At 36.1% G+C, this 24,525-nt stretch overlaps 1 protein-coding gene across 1 annotated transcript in view; it reads right to left on the bottom strand.

Annotated features, from left to right (window-relative positions):
• The window catches only part of LOC118733634 (neurogenic locus Notch protein), a 204,205-nt gene that overhangs the window by 72,560 nt on the left and 107,120 nt on the right, over positions 1-24,525 (bottom strand). Inside the window, exons 3-4 of the mRNA XM_036463127.1 lie at positions 2,103-2,371; positions 1,140-1,344 (exon numbers count right to left, since the gene is read on the bottom strand). Coding sequence (XP_036319020.1) covers positions 1,140-1,344; positions 2,103-2,371 — 474 coding nt within the window. The remainder of the gene's footprint in view (positions 1-1,139; positions 1,345-2,102; positions 2,372-24,525) is intronic.

Raw genomic sequence — 24,525 nt, 5'->3', positions numbered from 1 at the left:
CTGCATGTAATGCATATAGTAAGCAACAATGGAAAACTCGTGCCCAATAGGACGCAGCAATCACATATTGATCAGATGAAAAATATGTTAAAGTGCTCCAATGCGCAAGCGCCTTGGACAAAAACGCTGCCGCTCAGCCAATCAGCATTAGCGCAGCTTTCGCACCGCCACCATTTTACCATATTCGTATGCAAATTAATTTAGTTTTTGTTTCTTTTTTTTTTGTAATTTTAATCACATTTTGTCAATTTAATTCAATTTCGAATTGCAAATATATTAAACGCTACTCACTGATTTAGTATCTTAATCGCTTTTATATTTTAATTGTGCAGATCTATCGCATTATTTATGGCGTTCAGTTCGTTAGCGAGATTTAGTGGTGGCAGTCGAAAAGTTAGTTTATGTATTTTTGGTGGCAAAAAAGGCAGGCGAAAACAACAAAAAAATAAAATAAAAATTAAGAAACAGTAAAGCGTAGGGGCAGCAATTCAGCTGTGGAATGAGGCGAAAAAATGCCGATTGAGTGGAGAAACGCGCGATCTATACAGCGAACGTCTAATTTATACAAAACGTTTAGTAATATTATTTTTTTTTTCATTCTAATTTTTGGCGATCTGTTTTACATATGTTTTCTTGTTTATTTTGTCACATCCACACTTTGGTGACCAAATTGTGCATACATTTATTTTAATTTTATTTTTGTCAACTGAAAATTTATTACATTTATTGGTAATTTTTTGTCCGTTTCAAATGCAAATTTTTTCCAAACTTATTTTTTTTTTAACCATCGTTCCGCTGCGGTTAAATAAATTAAGCATTAGCATTGTTTCAAATTGCACTTAATTTAGCGTATATTTAGAAATTTTTTCGATAACATTGAATTTGTTTCAAAGTGTTATTGAACATTTTGTTCAACAAGCATTTAATTTGCATGAAACAAATTCGCGCGCAATTAATTTTCCCACACGCAAAGCCATAGATAATGGACAGCTGAGGGACGACAGCCTTTGGGAACAGGTTGTTGCGATATGATTTTGTGGTACGTTTTAATTAAGTCCTACTTTAATTGCGATTCTAAGTCTCTTTAGTTTTAATATATATTTATTTGTTAAGTGTATTTGGATAGACTGAGTACTTACTGGTAGGAGCCATGCGTATTCTTGCAGGTACCGCCATGTTTGCACGGGTTCGCTTCGCACTCTATCACATCTTCGGCGCATGTCTGTCCTTTGAACCCTTTCGGGCATATGCACTTGAAACTGTTGCCACCGTTGACCGAGGTGCAAGTGCCGCCATTGTGGCATGGTGATGTGGCACAGAGATTTTGTGTTTCACAATAATCGCCTAGCAAGTTGGAGATAATTAATGATGTTAGTTTTGTGAGAAATAAAATTAGTTTTATGTTTTATTACATGCCAAACTACCGGTCGGAAGTGCTCCTAAAATAACCAAAATAAATCAGTTTTTATTTTTTGGATTTTTATGAGCTATTCCCGGGAACATTCACGACTTTTTAGGGACTGTTCGAGATTTTTCGTGTTCATTTTTTAGCTTTTTTGGGACTACTTCCTATTTTTTTTGGGGACTTCTTAAGGTTTTTCTTGTGCTACTTTTTCTAGTTCTTACGGTAATTTTTGGACCCTTATTTGGATTTTTCTGAAACATTTTCGGTATTTCTTGGAACTATTACAGAGGTTTCCCAGGATCTTTTAGAACTTTTAAGACTTTTTTGGAATATTTCAAGATTTTTCCGGACTCTTCTTTATTACTTTTATCAGATTTTTACTTTTAGCATATTTCCGTAATTTTTTTTGGGCATTTAGAAAAATTTTACGACTTTTACGACCTGACAGGGCCTAAAGTACATAGAGTACTTTCTGTTCCTAACCTTTATTTTTATAAATGGTAAAAATAAGAGGATTTTCTTTGCTAAAAAATATTAGCGAAATTTACTTTTTGTTCTTGCCTCAAAAGATAAATGAAAAAATATAATCGGGGTTACGTGCTCCCAAAAACAAAAGTCAAAACTTTGCGAGTTGTGTGTTTTTTTTTGATAACTGCGCGTTTTTATCGTCATTCAGGAAAATTCGTGATTCACTTACCTGTATATCCATTCATGCAGGAGCACGTGTAGTCATCCAATGTTTTCAGATTACATGAGCCACTATTGCGACACGGTGATGAGTCACAAGCATTTGGCACTCGTATCTCGCACAGAGATTCGGTAAAGCCAAGCGGACATAAACAGGAGATGCCAAGGCGGTCATTACGATACGATGGCTGACAGGTGCCGCCATTTTGACAACGCAGCAAGCCGGTAAAGCAAGGATTCAGATGTTCACAATGATCGCCGACATAACGCGAACTGCAACTGTAATGAAAACAGGGAGAAAAGCAATCAATGATTAGTAAATTATAAAACGCATATGAAAATTGAGGTTGAAAAAGACATAAAATATCTTTGTTATGATAAAAATATTGTCCAGACATTTTCTTATACATATTTATAAAAAGTCATAAAAGTCATGCGCTATGTAAACAATACAAACATCTTCATTATAATCGAACAAAAAGCATTTGTCCTTCCTGGGAACCTTCACTGTGGTTTTCACTAATTCATTTTTCGTAAACCTTGAAATTGACCTCTTTTCTCAACTCTTTCTCTTTAGCATAAAAAATTACCTTTCTTAATCCTCATAACAGCTGCTGCTGCTGCTGCCATAAAACTTGGTACATTCTTTAAATATGTAATTAATGATGCAAGTTGCTACTTTGTCATTTCCTGTTTTGACACCCAGTGCTAAGAGCACAATGAGAGGTCTGAGTCTAAAGCACAAAAAAAAACATATCTGCACAAATATGTATTCAACCATCGAAGAAAGAAGAAACATATACATAAATTTATGCTTTTGAATGCCAACCAGTGAATTACAACAGAGATTACCGTTGTGGTTCTTCTCCGAAACTTGTTCTAAAGGCAACTTCAAGTGCGAACCACTAAACGTGGAAAAAAAATGGAAGGAGCAACTAAAAAGCATTATATTTAATGTGCATTGGGTCGCAACGACAACAAAAAAATACGAGTCAAAATGCGACAGAAAAATAAAAGATACTCGTAGCATAAAATGAACAAAAAAAATAAAAAACCAATGTACCAGGGCCCTCCTTTCGCTCTTCCACGCTGGCCGGCCACCAGTTAACACGACATTGTCGTCCACTCACTGCTGCTTGGCGACAATTAATAGTTGTGCCACAGCGCAGTTTTCAGATTTTATTTAACCACTCATACTAAGTAAACCAATGCTTTCGTTTGCTTTTGTTTTTGTTACTTTTAAAAACATTTTAAATGGAGCTCAACGCCTAAAATTAACCCAACTCTTGCGAGCTACTAAGTGAAAGAAGATACAAATTTAAGCGAAGTGAAAAGACTATGAAAAATGATGGAGAAAAGAAGGAACCATGAAGGCAGCAAAAAAATGGAACAATGCATAACGAAATTAAATGTGTCTAGAGAACTAGGCGAAAAGATAAAGAAAAAGTCATAAAAAAAAGAAATCAACAGGTGGTAAAAGGCTGTTGGATGAACATAGGTTAAGGTATAGGAAATAATCAACTCGATTAACATTTTTCTCTTTGTGGAAATATAGAACTATTATTTATTTATTTATATGTTTACGAGTGCTGTACATAATCACTTTTTTTTTGTTCGAATTTACCATTTTCTCTAGTTGCATTCACTTTGTAGGCAAAGCAAAGACGATAAGTCTCTTAAAGCCCTTCAAGTAATTGCTTGCAGGTGCATTTTTTTCTAGAAGAATCGCGATAGACACTGAGAAACTTTCAACTAAATATTGCTATTTAAAGTGTCTTTTAGTGATCTAAAACTCTGGGATTAATTAAGCGACGACGATGGGGCCGGGACTACTGGAATATTCCTGTATTTTGAACAAACTAGCTTTTTACCGGGCAGCACGGATCGTTTTACTCACACTTTAGATCCGGATAGAAATTTCTTTAAGCAGATGGCAAGCAGGGAGGAGTGGTTGGAAAGCTATAGGACTGGGGCCAATCTCTGCAGGGGATGGCTTAACAAAACAGTCTTAGTCTCATTGGGTTCCCACTCACAGGGTTATAGAGGATAATTGCATGGCGGCCGAACTTGCAGTGGGGGTAGTAGGGTGCTTCCCGAAAAAGGACTACTGGACAATACCACGCTGCTCTTCATACAATGGTTTTTAAGCTCTACTAAAGAAAAGATGTACATAGGGCACGACCTGGCTGATCTCTACACAAATATGGCGAAGCTTATATTCTTTAAGTAAAACGGATATATGTACAAACATATCTCACAGCGTTTGGGCTTTAGTGGGCCATTGCTTTATACTATATCTAAACAATAGCACAAATTTTAGGAGATGCTAGACTAAATACCTTAGAAATGTGTAAATCCAAGGCGCGTGACGAGGTTCGTCAGGGACTCTAAATGGTTCGTGGGATTTCCGCTGCCTAAAAGCGGTACTGATTGGCAGTGTCAGCCGCCCCTACCACGACGAATCAAGCCTCTCAAGAACCGGGTTTCGAATTATATCAATTTTAGTCCTCTTCTAAGGAACAAGTTTTAGGTTAACATTTTTTCTAATTCTAACCAGTAAATACTTTGTTGCGACATTCCAGATTTTTTTTAGGAAACCCATCGCTCAATAAAAGTTTAGAGCAACGAATCGTCTTCGAAAAATTTATTAATTTAATAAACTTTAAACAGCTCTTGAAAGTACCGAAAAACGTGCATAGTAAACTCTTATTCTTCATTTCTACAGATCCAGAAAATGTTTCTGAGGCGGTCGTTGAAACTGGCCGCCATGCGTTGAATAGACTGGTCAACATTCACTCCTTACTTTGTAACTTAGCTACTTTATATTGTGTCCGACAATGCCCATTAATTGACCACACCAAACTGGCAATCTAACCTTAGGTTAGGTTAGACTATGCTGGCGAAAATAACGTTGGTAGTATTGCCAAATACATACACGACCAACATGAATCGCTGGAGACTATCCTCCTACCAGAAGTCTTGAACTTCATCGGTGATTTTCTGTAGAGGACTTCATACATACATTCGTCGCTGGTGTGGCATCTGGATGGACGCCATCTTTGGCTAGCTTGTTCGTTACCATCAACATCTTTGAGACCTGGGATCCATGGCAATGGCAAGCCTTTTTATTGCCTGCTTAAAATCTATGACAGTCTTCGAATATACTGTATTTGAATTGATTTGCTGCCGGGCAGGCAATATGTAAGTGTTTATCCGCTCACCCGGCGGACTTATTGCCTCTATGTATATTCATATGTATATACCTACTTATAAACAAAATGACTTCAGTTTGGAATCCTTTACGGGACTTATGAAACATTTCAATGCATTAAAATTTTTAAAGTGTGCTTTACCTTTTTTTTTGGCTCTTTAAAGAAGCTTTAGAAACACTGGTTTAGTTCGTTCGTTCGACTTTGTCATATTATTTACTGTTTTTCCTTTCTTCCTTATTCCCTGTTTCCTTTCAGTTTTCATATCCTGCTAAAGCAGCTTTAAACTCTTCAACAGCCTTTTTAAAACCACCATTTACATACATAAGTGACATAGAATGGAGCAGTGTTTATGCCATTAAACACGTACATACTGCAATTTGATATTCAATAGGCGTGGGATCGTGTGGGAAGTATTAAGTGAGCAGCTCAAGTGTAATGAAAACAAAGTGCAAGCAATGAAGCATTTAATTGTTGTGCAAACAAGGCAAGGCTAAGTAAGCAAAGGAATTTAACTAACTTGTTTGTGGCAAGTAAAGCATGAAGATAACTGTTTTGTAAATTAGAGAAAACAAGGGTGGGCTGAATAATTAATACAAATAGCAAATTAATAAATAAATACATACTAAATAGATATGAGATTCACGGGCGCTGGCTTATGTAAACTTTCATCTGTGTTAAAAGTCGATCGATCAGCAAAGGTGTAGAGGACCAACGCCGCTGTATCCCACACATTATACCGTTGTGGATTTTCTCGTCCATCTTTGCCACTTTAGCGAATAACTGTCGAACGTAAGTGCAAAGAAATCGCAACACGTCCGCGTGCGCAGCAACATAAACGCATTCCTAAACGCTAAATACAGCAAGGCGAGCAATGACTATTTAAGCGAGTGAGTGGCTTAAGTATTTACGCACATTCGTAATGTTAAGTTGAGAAAAACAAACACTGAGTAAATAAAAATAAATGAGGGAATATGCTGCTTTTGTCCGCACACTAAGTAAGCGATGTGAACGAACAGCAACAACAATGATGGCAAAACAATACTGCATGTTGCATTAACGAAATTGCTGTTGGAAAATTTTTCCCCTGAGAAAAATTGTGCAATGTGCGGCAAGTATGCGCAACAACAATGCGGCAATTTAGTGCCTTAAAGTACATTGCCAATACATAATAACAACAGTCATCGATGCAACAACCACAATCACAATGCTCGGGTAATGAATAAATGGCAAAGAAAAATTGGCTGATTGGTTGACTTTATTTGAATCTACATAGATACATACATACGAGACGAATCTAAAATCAAAATAGGATTGCAACTTCTAATAAAAAATATAATAAATTAAAATAAAACAAAAATTAAAAAAAAATCAAATAAATAAAAAATACGACTAAAAAAATTAAATTAAAATCTTCGCTGAAATAAGTATAACAAATTAGCAACAAATACAAAATGAAGTAAAACAAAATCATAAAAATTAATAAAACAAAAAAGAAGTAAACTAAATAAATGAGAAATTTAAATAAAAAAAATACAAGAAAAATAACACAAAATTTATTCCAGTAAAATAAATAAAAATAAAATGTGAAAAAATTAAGCGTAAACCCATTAAAAAACTTTTGATTCATTAAACAACATTTTAAAAATAATAAAAAGATAACAAAACAGTATTAAAAAAAGGTTGCGAAATAAAAAATATTATGAAATTAAAAAAGAACAAAATAACTACCATCAAAAAATTGAAAAAAACGAAATAAAAAAGTTAAACTAAATAAATGAATAATTTAAAAGCAAAAAAAAATAAAATTAAAAAAACATCTTTAGTTTAAATAAACATATAATAAAATAAAAAATTAGATAAAATAAAACAAATTAAAGTATAAGAAGATATAAGTGAAATGAAAAAGAATATTAAAAAAAAAATAAGAAAAAAAGTTAAAAACAAGACTAACCAAAGAGATAAAAAGATTTAAATGTAAAAAAAAAACGAAATAAGAAAATACATTAAAAATATGCTATTAAAAAACAAAAAAGAAAATAAAAATATTAAATTAAATAAATGAAAAAATAATAAATTAGAAATAACAATAAAAAACACATTTTTCATATTTAATTAAAGCAAAAATAAAATAAAATAAAAAATCAGATGAAATAAAATAAATAATAGTATAATATATGAAAATCGAATAAAATCAAAGGAGAACAGTAAAATAAGATAGCATAAATGAAAATAAAAACCTAAAATAAAATAGCTTAAAGGAGGTTAAAGGGCAAACAAAAATAAAAAAGAAAAATAAAAAATAAAATAAGACAAAATAAAATAAATTAGAAATTCCAAAATAAAATAAATTAAAGTAAAAAAACAAAATTAATTAAAAAAAATCAAAAATAAAATAACGTAATAAAAAATACAACTAAAATTAAAAAAAAAATCAAGTAAATAAAACAATATACGAAATCACAAATTAATTCAAATTAAAACCATAAATTTAATAAAATAATTTAAGTAAAAAAATACACTGTAAAAATTAAATAAAAATACATCATTTAATAAAAAAAAAAATAAAATCTATAAAATATTTAAGTTACAACAAAAATTAGCGTAGATAAAAAACTTTCAAAATACATATGTACATATATACAAGTGCTCATTACACAATTTTTACGCACACATGTCACATTTGACCTGCAACACCAGCGCGCAAAAAATATTTCCTTCCATTTGCGACCGCACGCATGTGTGGCATACAGCTCACATTTGACCTGGAAAATGTTTTTGCCACCAAGCTACAACCAATAGTCTACACTTTCTACAAAAGTACAAATACATTTGCCACAAATTCCATTTGCATGCTGCTGTGCAGCTCATTTGTTGCCGACAAGCAGCTGAACACATTCTCGGTAGAGATAAGCATTTGCTAGAAGATCGTAAAAATGTGTGCCGATCGAGGGGTAGATCAGCAGCAGCAACTAAAAAAAAACCTGCATGCGAAGTGTGGCAAGTTTAACAGGAGCCGCTAATCGACAGCTCCAACAGGAGGCTAGACAACTGGTAGTGTGTATGTTTTTTTTTTGGTTTTTTGGTATGGCAGCAAGTCGATTTAACCCAGTTAGTTGGCCAGTGAGATCGTGTCGGCGGTGTCAAGCCGCTGGAGCGTTGAAAATTTTCGGCTTGGTTACAAAACTACCGTATTGCATGTTGCCATGTTGCAAGTAGTTGACCGGCCTTTGGGCAGTCACACTGTAGATATTGTATTCTCAGAGAACAACAAGCATATGAGGCAAGCAACTGAACACATACCATGCTTACATACATACCTACCAAAAATAGACAAGTCTTAATCGACCCACTGATCTCGCGGGCTGATTTTATTGACGATCGTACTGCATCGATCGTTGCTGCTGCTGTTATTTTTTGTTGTTCTAGCGCTTTGCTGCCCACTCGAGTACATTTGTTTACCCACTGCCCATTTCATATTGCTATTTTTCGCCAATTTTCTCGTGATTCTACCAATTTTATTTTCTTTTGAGCGCCGTTGATCGCCGTTGCAGCGATGAGTTGCTAGCCGATGCTGTCGCTACTGCTAATGCAGGTTGTGGTAGTAACAGAGGCATATAGTATGTTTAGATTACTGTCTTCAGTTTTCTATTATCTACCTTAGTTGTTCTTATTGTTGTTGTTGCATGCATGTAGGCACTGGCGCTCGATCACATCGACAACGATCGTAATCGCGCTGCGGCAACTTGTAAAATTAAATTGCTGGCAAAAATCGAACACATTGCGGAGCGCCACGAGGCAGTTGCTAACAGCAGTGTTGCTGTTGCAATAACAACAAAAACAATAACAACAGCAACAGAAGTAGCCATTGCGTTCAAGTACATGCTACAACACCTAATGAATTGAGCTGGCGAACGAGCTATCGCCAACATGCAACCATGCAACAAATGTGCTACTCAAAGTGTAAGCTTGCCACACAACTACTATGTATATATGTATGCACAAACAAACATGCTGAAATAAATCGCTTGGTGGGAGCTTGTTGCAGTGCAGCTATTGGCGCAGCTTTTTTTGTTGTTGTACGGTCAGTGCCGCTTTTCAACAGGCATATGTGTGAATTACAGTTAGCTGGCAAAACTGTCGATGAGAAAGACAATTTTCACCTGGAGGAGTTACCTTTTAAAAGTTGATTATGTACATAAATATTTATTTTATTAAATGAGCTGCTGGCGCTTTTGTGCGTTTATGCGGAAATATGCAGCTTATGGCCACTGCGTGTGTTGCATGCAACACTCAAGCCTTGCATGTAAAATATCATTAAGCTTTGGGTTTGGTGGGCACTGCAGGCAAAGTAGATTAAGGCAAATTTTATAAACTGAAAAATAAAAATAAAAACTTCTCCAAAAGTAACCTTACTATTCGGAGTTTCTTTATGGCAAGCAACATTTAGTTAGACCTTGCCGGCAACTTAAATCACCATGAAAAAAATATATCTCCTACCACAATAAAAGCAAAAACTGTGTATGAAAATCGCAATGCAAACAACAACAGGTAAATCAAGATTTTAAATTAAAAAATTAAACGCTTGTCGCCAGTTGCTGTTAAATTAACATTTTCTTGATTACACGCTGCTGATAGCCTCAAATCAAGGCAGCAAGAAATCAAGGAGAGCAACACAAAAAGTTGCCATTAAAAGATGGAAGAAAAAAGCAATTCAGCGCACCAAAAATGGCCACCAAAAGCTAAGAGGGTACGCAGTGCGGGCGCAGGTGTAAAACGCGTCTAGCACGAACCTACATAAATATGTACATACCCGTACAGATATCCCATCAACACGACTGTGTCACGCATTGCGTTGGGCTGCGTTACACGTTGCAATGCCTCACGCTACGCGCAATTTGATTGTCACTTGCCACATTTAAATGAACTGTCAGCGCGCGTGAATTGTGTTGTGTTGCAATAAGACCGACGACCATTGTTGGGCCATGTGGCAGAGACGAGCTGCTATGTAAATACTACATGCAAGTGGCCGGCTGTTTGGTTTTGTTGGCACGCTGGCTGACAGTTTGTCGCACGACAGCTTGTCGGTGTTAATTTCTGTCGGTTGACAGCATTTTTGTTGCACACTGTTTTTGCATACCGTTTTTTATTAATTACATTTATAAATTTTATTCAGGGAATTCCAAGCTAAATTTTTTTTTTTGTATTCTCTTTTAGGGAATTGCCCATAAAGTTGCATATACTCCAATCAGTATTTACGCATTGCAAGTTTCATAATAAAAATTCTACAAAGAGGTGAAGTGCGTGCGTAAATCAATGAATGAGTGAGTGGCATAGCTAATTATGCGAATGACGTCGTTGACAAGCGTGTAAGAATGTAAATTGAAGTTGCATTTCACTTATTTTTTTATTGAATTAAATTTAATTTATTATTTATTGAATTTAATTTAGACTGCATCACCAGAAAAAGTTGCGGTTTTTCCGCCGGCGTTACAAAATCCATTACATTTTAAGACGTCCACCAAAATATTTCGGAAAAATATTAAGATTTACGTGATCTGGACCGATTTGAAAATTCCTCCAAAAATTGAGTTTTTTATGAATATAAATAGTTTCTTAAAGAACTTTTTGAAAAAAGTGCCCCCAGATGACAAAAAAGATTAAGCTTAAAAAATCTGCATAAGAATATTTAAAATTCTTTTTAACGGAATCATAATAATGGGATTTTTGATACTCTTTTTTTACATGTTTCAAAGATTGATTTACGAAAAACTTGAATAACTGGGCCAAAACTATTCTGATTTAGTCTTCACATTCACCTTCGTGTTCGTCTTTGGAATGTCTACGTACTAGCATTCGTATTCCATTTCGTATTCGTCAGCTTAATTGTTTTCGCCTTCGTTATAGTCTTCGTATTTACCTTCGTATTAATTTTAGTCACTGTCTTAAGATCGCATGCGTACAAGTATTCGTTACTGTTCGTATTTATCGCCGCATTCGTCTTCGTATTTGTTGCAGAGCTGTATTTGTATCCGTACTCATCGTATCCTGTTCGTAATCGGCTACCTACTTGTCCTTACATTCTTGTTCGTCTTGTTGGCATTAGTCGTCGTATTCGTCTTCGACTGCTCTTCGTAGTTGTCTTCGTGTTTGAAAAAAAATACGAAGCAAAAGAAAATGCGAAAATAATACACTGTTAGCAAACCAAATACAACACAAATTGAAGAGCTTCCACCAACAACTACACAGAAATGCGGCAATTTTCAGATGGCGATTGTAGCGGCAATAAATAATAAATTTTGAAACCTTAAAAAGCTTGTCATCTACAGAAAATAAAAATCGGTCCACTAGAAAATTGAAACGAAGGCGGACGAAATTTGTGTTAGTCTTTTAATATATAGATTACCTGCAGACATTAAAAATCAATTTGCAGCTGCGACGGCTCTGGACAGATTATATCTTACTCATATCCCAGCCAGGACTTTTGGGACAAAAGAAGATTAAATCTGGCAACACATGGATTGAACCTGGATGGTGCATTGATGTTGGATTTTCGGGAACTCTCTAATTAAGTGTTTAAGCTCGAAAATGTGTACTGCAAGCAATGGAAGCCATTAATGGTAGCCACTGATTCAATGCCATTTAATATTTATTCAAGTAACCAAATTGTAAACCAGTCCAGTAATCCTTCGTATCAGATTGATATATATATGTAAGAAATAGGTCACAGTAACTTTGCGGTAACTGACTTTGCCAGCTAGTTGCCCGGGAAATTTAGCCATAAGGAGAATTATCCCCAAGTCCCATTAAGTCTCCACAGTTTACGCCAGGGAGCGCATCCAAGAAGAGAACGGAGCCGGACCATACGTTACGATAATGGGCATGAGCCGTGTAGCAATTATCTGCTAGCGACTGTCCAGTGATGGTGTAGGTCTGGCTTAATTTTTCCAATAGAGAGGGGTAAGGTACACAAGCAGTTCTCTTGCCCTTGCCGGCTGTCCTTCTGCTGCTACATCTCTCAAGAGTCGACGGTCAACGGAGCATACACCTATGGAAACCTGTGCAGGAGCACCCAAATCTGGCTGTCGAGAGATGCAAAAGAAGGAGTCTGGTGGTTTTGCTTCTTAATGAATGCCCCAATTTTCTCTCAACATGCGGCGATGACACTCGAAAGCGTGATACCGCTTCTGAACCGCGAGCAGGGGCAAAAATATGGTCTAGCCAAAGCTGGCTTCATGTGCCACGGCTACTCTGGTTTCAACCGAGATCGAGGGCAAGTGATGGTACAGGGAGCTCTGTTATGTCTTCAATGAGCTTCTGCTAGGCAAACGACTTACCTCTGGCAGAAGAGACGAAATTTCGTGCCACCGTTCTATGAAGGTAACCCAAAAAAAAAATCGGTAGAATTGTGAGGCTGTTGCATAAGAAACCCAACATAATAGCCATACAGGAATCTTAACCTTTTTTAGCTTAAGTGGGGGGAGGGAAAAAATCTTACATATTTGGCGAAAACTTGGGCAACCCGAAGGCTTGACCTATAGTGTCCACCCACTTTCCAATTGTGCAATTCTGCTGGGGAAACTGAAGGCTGTTAAAGGCTAAGAGAGAGCCCCAACTCTCAGTACTAATAAAAGTCTTAGCAGTTCGAAGTGGAATCCTCTTATAATTTTCTCTTACGCTATCTAGCTTTTGCCACGCAAAGATTAAAATACCTCAACCCCAAAAAATTTTTGTAATTTTCGCTGTTTCTTATGTGAGACAGCAAACTTCTTGTGAAGAGTTAAATATACGGGCTTATCCATAGGAGAACATTTTAAATGTATGCAATTAAAATTAAAAAAATTTACGATTTGATACGGTCAGTTGTTAATATTTATTATACGCATAGTAAATGTGCAAGTAATTAGCTAAAGTGTGGAAATGCATAGAACTACAGAAAAGCTAGGTTTAGCGCATGCGCAGCATCAGTCTCAGTAATTTATTTATAAATATTTTTAAAAGCGCTCTCGGGTGTTATAAATTGCGTGTAATTAAATATCTAATGGCACTCGCAGCTGCTTCTTTTACAAAATAAGAAACCTTTAAAGAAAACTGCTCATCAAAGCCATTCTGCGGCAACGCTTGGCTTGCCTACTAGCGATTAAGCAGCCATTGACCACAGGCCGTGCACTAAGTCTACAGACTTCGACACAAATTCTTCATTCTACAAAAAATTATTTCTGGCGCTGCTGCTGCCCAATTAGGTGCATATTTTCTTAGTAACTAACTGCCAGCTCTTCATATTCCTTCCCTGCTTCAACGCTTCAAGATTGCGTCAAAAGTCGAGAGAAATCAATTTAGCAAATGTAGGAAAATCACCGCCGCCACCACCGCGCTATGCAGATGATTTATTGTCTTTGTGCGCGGTCACAAGTTACTGCTGCTCCTCCCTTCGCCGGAATGTACGTATACGTTTTACATACTCTGCTAGCGGTGCGCGCGTAAATGTAGAAAAATTATAGTGTAAAATTGTAACTTTGTCTATGCGAGGCGAGTAAGCGCAATGCGCGGCGTGAGAAACTCCATTTGTTGCGGTTTCATTTTTCATTCAGTTGTTGGCTAGGTGTTGGTTGGGGTTTTGGTGATGGTGGTGCGGGAGCTGGTGGAGTCATTTGCCACCACAGCACAGCCGCTGTTATAGTTTTGCTCTCATCTTCCACTTTTTACAAATACATACAGGCATACATACATAATTTTTGTGGTTTTATTTATATAGAAATTAGATCCTTTCCATCAACAAACGACACAGCACATCATCTATTCCATTATGTACATACGTACGCGTATATTTACTACTTTGCGCTCCAGCTCATTGGTTTTGTATTGCAACAACAGCGCGGTAGGAGCGGAGCAACAATTGCATGCCTGTTGGAGGTTTTCGTAAACATTCAGTTTGCGTGTTTGTGTGAACAGAGCAAACCTCCCTCCCTCCCCATCACAACATTCTATTGTTATCGAGTATTCACAGGGAGTCATGGAGTCGTTTTAGTTGCGCTTATCGTTGGCAGCTGCAAGTTGCGCATGCGTACAAATTTAGAGCATTGAAAATTTGAAATTATCTACGCATAGGCTATAGAGTTGCCATGGGCTTGTATTAGCTTGTTGGGAGAAAGGTTATACATTTTCTACGCTTAGGTTTTTTAGTAGGCAAAAAATAAATATTTTCTCAAAACGACTATTTTTTATTTTACTTACTTTATTTACTTTATTTACTGTTCAAAATAGTCCAGAGTCTCATTTTTCAACCGATTTGATAAAATTTAGAAAAGATTTGCTGAACCCGATTTTTGAATTTTTATTTGTTTATATTAAATTTTTTAGTCCAAAGAGCATTTTAAAGAAAATCTATTCTTCTGTGCCTGTTAATGAATGTCGAATTTTCGAAAAGAGTTGCCACCTCTTAACAAATTTTATTCAAATTCTTAAAAAAGCTTAGTCAATTTTTTCAATATTGGTTTCAAGCGGGATGGTGTTGAAAGGGCTTTATGTCTTAAGTATATGTAGTGGAGTTGCCACCTGTTTAAAAAATCAGATTCAACTCAAACTAAGACAATTAGGTAATTGAAATATTTATTTATTTGAGTGCCAGACGAAAGAGATTTATTAAGGTTTTAGTTTGCAAATGTTTTAAGGGAGTTACCATCTCTTTGAAAAGTCGAGTTTATTTAACTTATACACAAGTTATATAAAATATTAAAATACGGGTGCACAAAATTTTTACTTTGAACCCTTAGAATATTTTTGAAGTGTTTTAAGAGTGTTACCACCTATTTAAAACTAAAATTCAAATAATTTAATAATTTGAATGAGTTATAGAAATATGCGTACTAATCGAAATGGGTCTGAAAAGCCCTAATTTCTGAACTTCATTTGGAAGGGTTGCCACGCGTTTGAAAAATCAAGTTCAGCTTAATTTCTCAGTTAACTGAAATATGTATCACAATGTCAGACAAAAGTGATTTTAGATTTTAGTTTAAAAACACGTTTTAAGAGGGTTGCCAATTGTTTGAACGGTCGCATTTAGTTAGCTTACATAAACTCAAGTTTCATGAAATATTAAAATATGACTGGTCATCGAAAGAGATTTGCGAAAGCTTTAGATTTAAAACATTTTTTAGTAGGTTTGTCACCTTTTACAAAATTTGTATCTATCCGGGTATATACATACATATACAATACACGAACACCTTTTTTGTGAAGGTCAAATTCAAGAGTTTAGCCTGAAGATGTGCAATAACGTTTATTTTTTTTAAGTTAGAACTTTGTTTAGCGGTTCAAGGTGATTTTAAATCTAACTCAAACTTGGCCACCTCTTTCAAAAGTTAAATTAAATTTTAGCGTTTTAAAGCCATTCTGGTTCCTCAGCTTTTTACAACATTTTAAATATATCGTGTGCACTTTTTTCGTTTAAGGGCGAGCCGACCATATACAAGTTTTCAATTAATTTTTTATTATGTAACATGAGGGTTGTATGTTTGGGCAAAGGTGTGTATTGTTTACAACTTAAGTGGACTTTCATTTTGAACCGAACCGAATAATTTGTTTTGAAGTGTTTTGTGGTTCGGGTTTGGCAGTAAAAAAACGGTTTGGTTCGATGCAAAAACCGGTTTGCAGCCCCGTTTTATATTAGATACATGAAATATATATGTACATACATACTAGAGCTGGGACTATCCATATATTCGAATATTCGGATATCCTTTCGTGTATACGGATAAAATCCTTAAGTCCGGTTAATATCCGTCCATATGGGTATCCGGATATTGTAGTCAAAAATCCGGATATCCGCTCATTTTGACATCTGCATATTCAAATATATCGATATTCGGATTTTTTAATCAGATATTGGAATAAATATTCGGATTTTCCGGATTGCCACGCCCTAACTCTTTTCCACATTTAAAAATACTCCAAAGCCAATCTTGACAGAAAACATAACCTCAAAAATGCTAACGATCAAAGTGTCAAATGGCAAACGAAATTCCAAGGGCTGTGGTTTTGTGCCACATTGGTGAAGCTGCTTTGCGATAGGCTTGGGTTGAAAGCAGTCACATTAAATTACAATTGCGGTGAGCAAAGGAAAATCGTAAAAAAGCATAACAACAACAATCACTAAATTGCATCTAGCGCTAGACTTGCTATGATTGAGCCAAACGCGTAATACCACAATTTGCAGCTTTTGTTGCTTCTTTTTTGTTGCTACTGCAATTGCAGCGCGCATATCCAGTAGGCTGTCTGGCTGGCCGCCCGACCTATTGCACTACGCAACGCCAGGAGCATAACTCATCCGCTGCTGCTAGCAGTCGGCAGTTAGCTGCCACAACAATCACGTCCCCAAACGCAGACTCTCTAAATATGTACATACATAAAATGTGTCTGTATGTATGTGCGTATGCTTGCAGTTTAGCTTGGCTGCCTTGTTGATCGACTAACTGCCCCATCGATTGGTAAGAGCGCGCGCGTGTTTCGATCTACGCATGCGCTGAATTAATGCAGCTGTGCTGGCAGCACAAGACACGGATGCCCAACAGGAGTATGCAGTTGATGATGAAGTGGAGTGTGTAGGACGCCGCGTAGCTGGAATAACGAGCAATTGCTGCTGTGCCAGTGCATTGTCGGTCGGCCAGTTGGCGTGCAGCAATTGCTATTGATTTCGACTACTGTTGCTTCCACTTCAACAACTGCCAGCCGACGAGTGCATTGGCAGCAGAGTGATTTGATTTGTAAGCGACCAACGTGAGAACTAATAAATGTGTTTTTGATTTGTTGACTCCTAACCGCAAGAGAGGAAGAGACATAGTGTAAAAAATAAAAGTTGCAACAAAATTGACTGCTAGACAACTGGCCGACCCCACTGAGGAGGCTGAGACTAGTTTTTAACTAGGTGGTGTAATTTACTTGCATACGCATTTGATATCCTCGCAGTGGCTGTGGTGGCTACGGACCACATTTACGTACATACATACATACATAGATGTGTATGTACATAGATCCAGATTTGATTTTTGACCGCATTTATTTCGCTAGCAGTACGTCAGCCACCAACCAAGAAGAGACGCATAAAACGTTGATTAAAAAAAAAGAAAAACCGCACGCCAGCTTTCAACGGCGATCGATGGGTGATCGCGCGCAAGCTATCGATCGCACCAAAGATTAGTGTGGCCGAGCATTGGCGCGCTGAAATGCTACATTAGGCGAGCATATTGGGAAATTAACAATAAATTTTATGTTGCAAACATATACATATACATAGATTTGTATTGATCGGTAAGTGATCGCGCTACTAAAAATTCAACTAAACCTGTACGTAGTTGAAGTAGACTGCACAGATTTAATACGACCGGCTGGTCGTTTAGCACACAGTCGGTCAGCCAGCTTTTTTGCACAGTTGCCTTTTATGCTCAAAAATAGGATTTGAAATACTACTGGCGCAATGGGCACAGCAAATGGCTGCGCATGCAGATTTATGAGTCCACATATGAGTGGCACAAATGGCCCGAATTAAATCGAAATAAAAGCTCACAAATAATAAATTGTGCACAATACATGACCCGAACGATGGAGTGGATTAGTTGCGCGACGCATGGCAAGCGAAGATGGATAGCTGCTGCTGCTGTTGCTTGCTGCCTGAGTGCTTGCCTCACATTCACTTGCTGGAAATTTACCGCATGCAGCATGCCACAAAGTTGTGGTCGATGATTTGCTTATCAAAATTGAAAGTCTACTAACTGACTGACTGGCTTTAGTAATCAAAATCGATTTTCACTGCATTTTATTATGTCGATATGACTCAGGATTTATTGATTTTGCGAGGCTATATTTTTTATATTGTAGTGCATTGTTTATTTTTATCTCGTTCCTTATGAGCGTAAACGCCAAATTTGCATGAGAATCACGAGCGTTAGGGTGCTTTTTAAATTTCTTAGCTTAGGTTGTGAACATAGTGGAGCGACAATAAGAGCGATGATTAAAGCAGCGAAACATAGTGAAGCGAAACAAGTAAGAGGAGCGCTGTCTTCGGCTATGCCGAAGGCTTCATACCTTTCATGAACATCTGCAAATTTTACTTTGACAGATTACTGCTTTTGAATACATGTGCATACATTGAGGAGTACCATACTTATATAAAAAATCGCATCTAAACAATCAGAGGTAAGAAAGATATACTTTATATGGCACCAATCTAAGTGATTTTCACTGCTATGTGATCGGTATGTAAACCGGTAACACAATTTATTGGGTTTAGTTTCCTACATAAAGGAGATATATGGCAAAAACTGGTATCTGAACAATCAGTGCTATAGGAGATAAAGCTTATACAGCATAGATTTTGATGATTTACTCAGTAGACTTTGTATTATTATTTATAAAATATCTTACGAAATTTATCGGTTTTAGCTGTTCAAATAAAGAAGTTTTACAGTAAAATCCCATATCTGAACAATCAGATGTATGGAAGATATATGTTGTAGTCATCCGATCCTTGTTATCTTCACTGTAAGTATTCTGTTAATGATGAGAGAAAATGGTGCGAAGTTTCATGTTCCTAGCTGCATAAATGGAGGAGATATGATAAAAGACCTCATATCTGAACAATCAGTTGTATGGGGTCTGCAGGTTATAGTGACCCGATCTTTGTTATTTTCGCTGTAAGTCTTCTGTTGATAATGAGTGAAAACAGCGCGAAATTTCATGGTCCTAGCTACATAAATGGATGAATTATAACGAAAAATCTCATATCTGAACAATCAGTTGTATGGGAGCTATAGGTTATAGTTACCCGATCTTTTTAATTTTCGCTGTAAGTTTTCTGTTGATAATTATTGAAAATAGTGCGGAATTTCATGTTCCTAGATATATAAATGGAGGAGTTATAACGAAAAATTTTATATCTGAACAATCAGTTGTATGGGAGCTATAGGTTATAGTGACCCGATCACTGTAAGTATTCTGTTGATAATGGGTGCAAGTACTGCGAAATTTCATGTTCGTAGCTGCATAAATGGAGAAGTTATAACGAAAAATCTCATATCTGAACAATCAGTTGTATGGGAGCTATATGTTATAGTGGTCCGATTCTGCCGGTTCCGACAAATGATTAATACATTATAAAAATACACCAACCTACCAAATTTGATACGGATATCTCGAAAACTGAGAGACTAGATTGCATACAAACAGACAGACAGACGGACATGGCTAAATCAACTCAGCTCGACGTTCTGATCATATAAGTATACATTTTAATGGGTCTATCTCTTTTTGTTCTGGTACTTACAAACATCGGACCAAAGTTATAATACCATTTCATGCTCATGAAAGGTATAAAAAGGTGTCGAGTTGACAGTGTTAGCAACGAAAATCAGATAAGTGAAAAATAACTGAAATCTGTCCGAGCAATAAATGATAAAAGCGATTGAATCCTTCTTTACTGTAAACTCTATGTTATTTGCTTTACGCTTCGCTCCTATCGCCCTTCACTACACTTCAAAGCCTCAAAAAAAGCGCTGATGTACTAAATATTTTACAAGCTTGTTAATTCGGAAAGAGGAAAAAGTTTAAAAGCGCAAAATAATTTAAACTTTGTACTTTAACCATTTATTGATTTATGAATTAAAAAGTCTATACCATCTTTGACATCCTTTCACTGCAATTTGATTTCGAAGTGGTAAGTATGTATGTAGGCATGACAATTTTATTTTTTAAGCCGTAACTTTCATATTTCCAATATTTTGGTGTCAATATTTTTTTAACAACAAAATTTATTGAATTTATACATACAAACATATCTATGTAAGCATGTATGTAAGTATATGTAAATGAAATATCCACAGAAGGAAATTCTTATTTTAGGCGTCATAAATTTTAGAGAGGGATTCAGGATATAAGCTTTCATTAGCTTAACTATACTCTTGCGTTCGAGTTCGCGCAGTCTGGTGGGTCCAATACGACTTATTCGGTTCAAAGTATCACTGCAACCTGCAGAGTCTGCTGTCCACCATGAGGCGCAGCTGTAAGCAAAGGGCTTGCTATACATATGTATCTATAAACGTTTATCCGTTAAAATGAATCCAAGAACAGGATATACGCTGAGTTTTGAGCCCGAAACTTAAAACAAAGTTCTAATGAAGGGTAAAAAAGCCTTTGAAGACATTGAGCTGGCTGATTTGTGAACTCAAGACAAATATATATGTATGTCTGTATGTACCTACATATGTAGATAATTGTTGGCCTAAGGACTTCAAATAGAGAAAATTTAGCACATTCGTCAAAGCTGTTGAGGAAACGGGTAGAAAAAGATTCTGAGGTATTCAGAAATTCTTTAGGGGCGAACGAGACCAAATTACTCGTACCTAACCATATTTACATGCATCATCGGCATAGTTTGATAAGTTCGCCGAAAGAAACAAGCACACTCTAAATTTTGAACTTTTTTCTCAGAAGTGTTAGAAGAAGGCTAAAAATTACCGTTGATTTTTTTTAAACTTTTTTTGACGCATTTGCTTTCATTTAACAAGTAAACACAATTTATTTTTATATGGAAGAAAACCGCAACACCTTCAGTAAAAAAATTCTAAAAAATCACCGATAATTTTGAGCCACTTGAAATTTGAACTTTATTGCACTAAATTGAATGAGCTATAAAATTGTATACTCAAAAAACTTCTAAATCTTCTGAGAAAAAAATTTGAAATTTAGATGAAAATTTGTTGATTTTTTTTTTTTAGTTTTCTACATCCTTAGTTTTAAAGATGGGTTTTGTTAGAGTATTAACTCTATTGAAAATTCTTAAAAATAAATAAATAAACATAAGTGGCAAACAATGTCATTTTAAAAAGGGGGATGCTATTGATTTGACCGGTACAGATCCAGAAACAGGTATAGGTGAGTTGCTATCACACTTAAGATTTTCAAATTCATAGTGGTTTGATCTTGAGCAGGAATTTTCTCATCTCCCCAATAAAAGAAGTGCCGTTGACAAAATATGTGACATTTCCAGGCTACCAGACTGTGCCGATTAAGCCATAAAAAAGACTTTTACGGACAAAACTGCAAGTGGAAGCTGACAGCTGTTTTTAAATAGTAGAAATTTACAAATTTTTATTGATAAGTACAGTAATCTCTGCTTAATTGGACGTTAGATATGGTATAGGTTTTTATTTAAATATCTAAGCAAATTAACGGAAATGTTTGCTTGTGTGCGAGTTATTGGTTAAAATAGGCGGAAAAGCCCTTTAAGAGGGGATCCATCAACGCGGGGATACTGTACTTAAAGATATTAAATTGTTTAAAAATATACATATGTATGTTTGTACCTCAATCACGTGTATGACCTTTTTTCTTATGAAAACGTATTGTCCTTTAACTTCTACGACAATCAGACAGTACTCGTCACCAACACTACCCACTCACCAGCAAAACATTCCCTCATTCATGATCTTATAATTTGGAAATTTACTCCCGCTAGGCAAGCAGTTTGAAATTCGCGTTTGAGCTTGCCAATGCTGGTCACGTTTCTAGCTGGCAGTGTGCGTTGGCGATGGTGGTTGTCGAATGCAAGAACAGGTAAATTTTTGTGCAGAACCCCGGCAGGAAAAAAACTTTAATGATTTTAAATTTGCGGCAAATGCCAATGCTGCTTTGAAAAATACGTACATATGTAGAAATTGAGAACAATTTTCCTCTTTTTATAAGAGCTCTCTAGGTAAGCTTCAATTAAAATTCCATTGAGGGGAATTTCATTCAAAAGCAACTGAATTTCCTGCAAGCGACTCGTATGGGCATTTCTGTGCTGTTACTTACTCAAATTTGAGCAAACCGTTAACGAGATTTTGGTTTTTAATTTATTGACTGTATGAGTAGTCGGCGGTTGAAGTTAAAAAAAAAAACTAAAAATCTTGGGAGGAGTATGAATCGTTAAACCTACAAGTACCTTCATGTACATATAGTAAATCGTGAATGTAGATGCAGGTCCCACAGCGAGGCGACGAATCAGCTACATAGCTTGATTGAGACTTACTGACTACCTGGCCGTCGAACGTACGAGCGCAACTACATAGCTGGCAATCCCTGCAGCGCAATAATCACACGTATGGTTATTACTATTTTTTTTTTGTGTGACTACTTTTAGTGATTTTGATTAAGTCTTTTGGGAGCCCCAATTACGAATGCATTTTCGTTTTTATTTCTGCACTATTGTTTTGGTTTTATTGCTTTGTTGAGGCAAACAAATGCTAGCGGTACGCCAACGCATGCGCAAATGGTCATGTGTTTAGCACAAAAAAACTAATATGTACATAGAAAACTGCGCGGATAAAAATAGGCAACCGGCAATGGCAACGTGTTGTTTTAGATATCTATTGTATGTACATACGTTTGTAAAAATGTATGACTATGCATAAATGCAAGTAGGTATGCCTCCCACTGTTGCAACAGCCAACATACCAATAGCAAAAACAACAACGACAACAGAAGAAACAACAACTACATACATATGTATGTATTTTAAGCGGCCACAGTACTCGCTGAGTGTGCGCAATTAATCTAGCTAGTAATTCACAGCTGGTCTGCTGCTTGGCGTCACCACAACTACATATGTACATATGTATGTAGCTGCGCATGCGCATAATCGCCGGTGTGCTTGCCCGCATACTTACAACAATTACAATTATCATAAATAATTTTTGGTGAGTTTATTGAAATTGTGCGCTTTTTATGTTTTTTTTTCATTTTATTTTATGAGCTTTTTTTCTTGGGTTTTCCTGCTTCAAGCATTTTTAATCAACATTTTATTTTTGTGTTCCACTATTTTATTTTGTATTTACTACGCGTTTCATGTGAATTTATGATATTTCCATAATATCGCTTCATCAGCCGTGATTGTGGTGGCTTGGTAAGCGAGTCTTTAACTTAGCCACTTTTTATGCATAAAAGCGCGCTTCACATATACAGTGACACTTATTGAAAGCAAATGCTTAAGCAAGCTTACATATTTACTTATCAATATTTGTACATAAATAAAAATCAGGTATTTATGACACCAGCTTGAGTGTATTTAAATGATGTCCGCCACATTGGAGCGCCGCGCCGCGCCATTCGGTTTGCTGCGGCAGCGTTGCACAAGCCTGGCACTGAGCGTACGAGCGTGCGTGCAGTCACATTTTTAGCTCTTAAGTGGCACCTGAGAAAGGCAACAGGTTGGCTGCATATGAGCCAGTTAATAACGTTGCTTGTTTCCAGTTTAAAAGACTCGTATATTCATATTTCAAAAATTCACTCATTCTTGTCCATGTTATCGTTGATATTGGAAAAATTTATAGTAATTCCAGTAAGTGATATCAAAAGTTATGCGCTACCAGTTTCGCAGTGAAAGGCAGTTAAGAGGTCATAAATATTATTTTTCATAGTATTTATTTTAAGTAAGTTTTTGAAATTGAGAGAAGAAATAAAAACTTGTAACTTGATTTTTACAAAAATAAGAAGTGTTTTTTTTTTGGAGGTTCCATTTTCCGGTAGCGATTAAACGGTCCCAAAGTGTTTAGATATGGCAACGCTATTATCAAATGTGCTAGGTTTGGTTTAACATTTGATTATGAATAGACTAGACTACAACCAGAACAAAGTTTGCAAATTGCGAAAATTTTTTCGAAAATTATGTTTCAGTAGGGGAATGTTAACGTGGGCTGCGTAAATTTTACGATCGACATAATCGTCCAACCGAGCGACTAATACGACGAACCAGTGGTCGTTTTCGAGTCACGTAGTATACTTCAAATCAGTTCTTAGCAGGCTATAGCACATTGAGCGCTCTCTGAGCACATGTGTGTTTCACACGCAGTGTTGCCAGTTTTTTTTTTTTTAGCTGTGAATCCCCAAGAAAAACTGTAGTCTTCAAAAACGGAGTTTTTTTTTTTAATTAAGGTATTTTAAACGTATTAGCTGACCCGTTTTTTCTCAAAAAACGAAATTCTGCACATCCACCTGCATGAAAGACATATTTATTTTATTTTATTCGTTCAAATCAGAAATTTTGAACTAGAAGTAATAAAAAAACTGTTAGCTTGTCTAAAGCTGTAATTTACAGTTAGAACTGTGAGTATCGCAACTTCGTTCGTTGCTGTTGAAATAATACGGATTTTTTTTTTTGAATCCTAGCGATCAGTCGTTTTCTTTGCATAATACGAT

Source organism: Rhagoletis pomonella, unplaced genomic scaffold (genome assembly GCF_013731165.1).
Source record: "Rhagoletis pomonella isolate Grant_MI unplaced genomic scaffold, Rhpom_1.0 Rhpom_scaffold_00002, whole genome shotgun sequence".
Lineage (NCBI taxonomy): Eukaryota > Metazoa > Arthropoda > Insecta > Diptera > Tephritidae > Rhagoletis > Rhagoletis pomonella.
The sequence above is the reverse complement of the archived record's forward strand: the minus strand, read 5'-3'. Positions and strand labels throughout refer to the sequence as shown.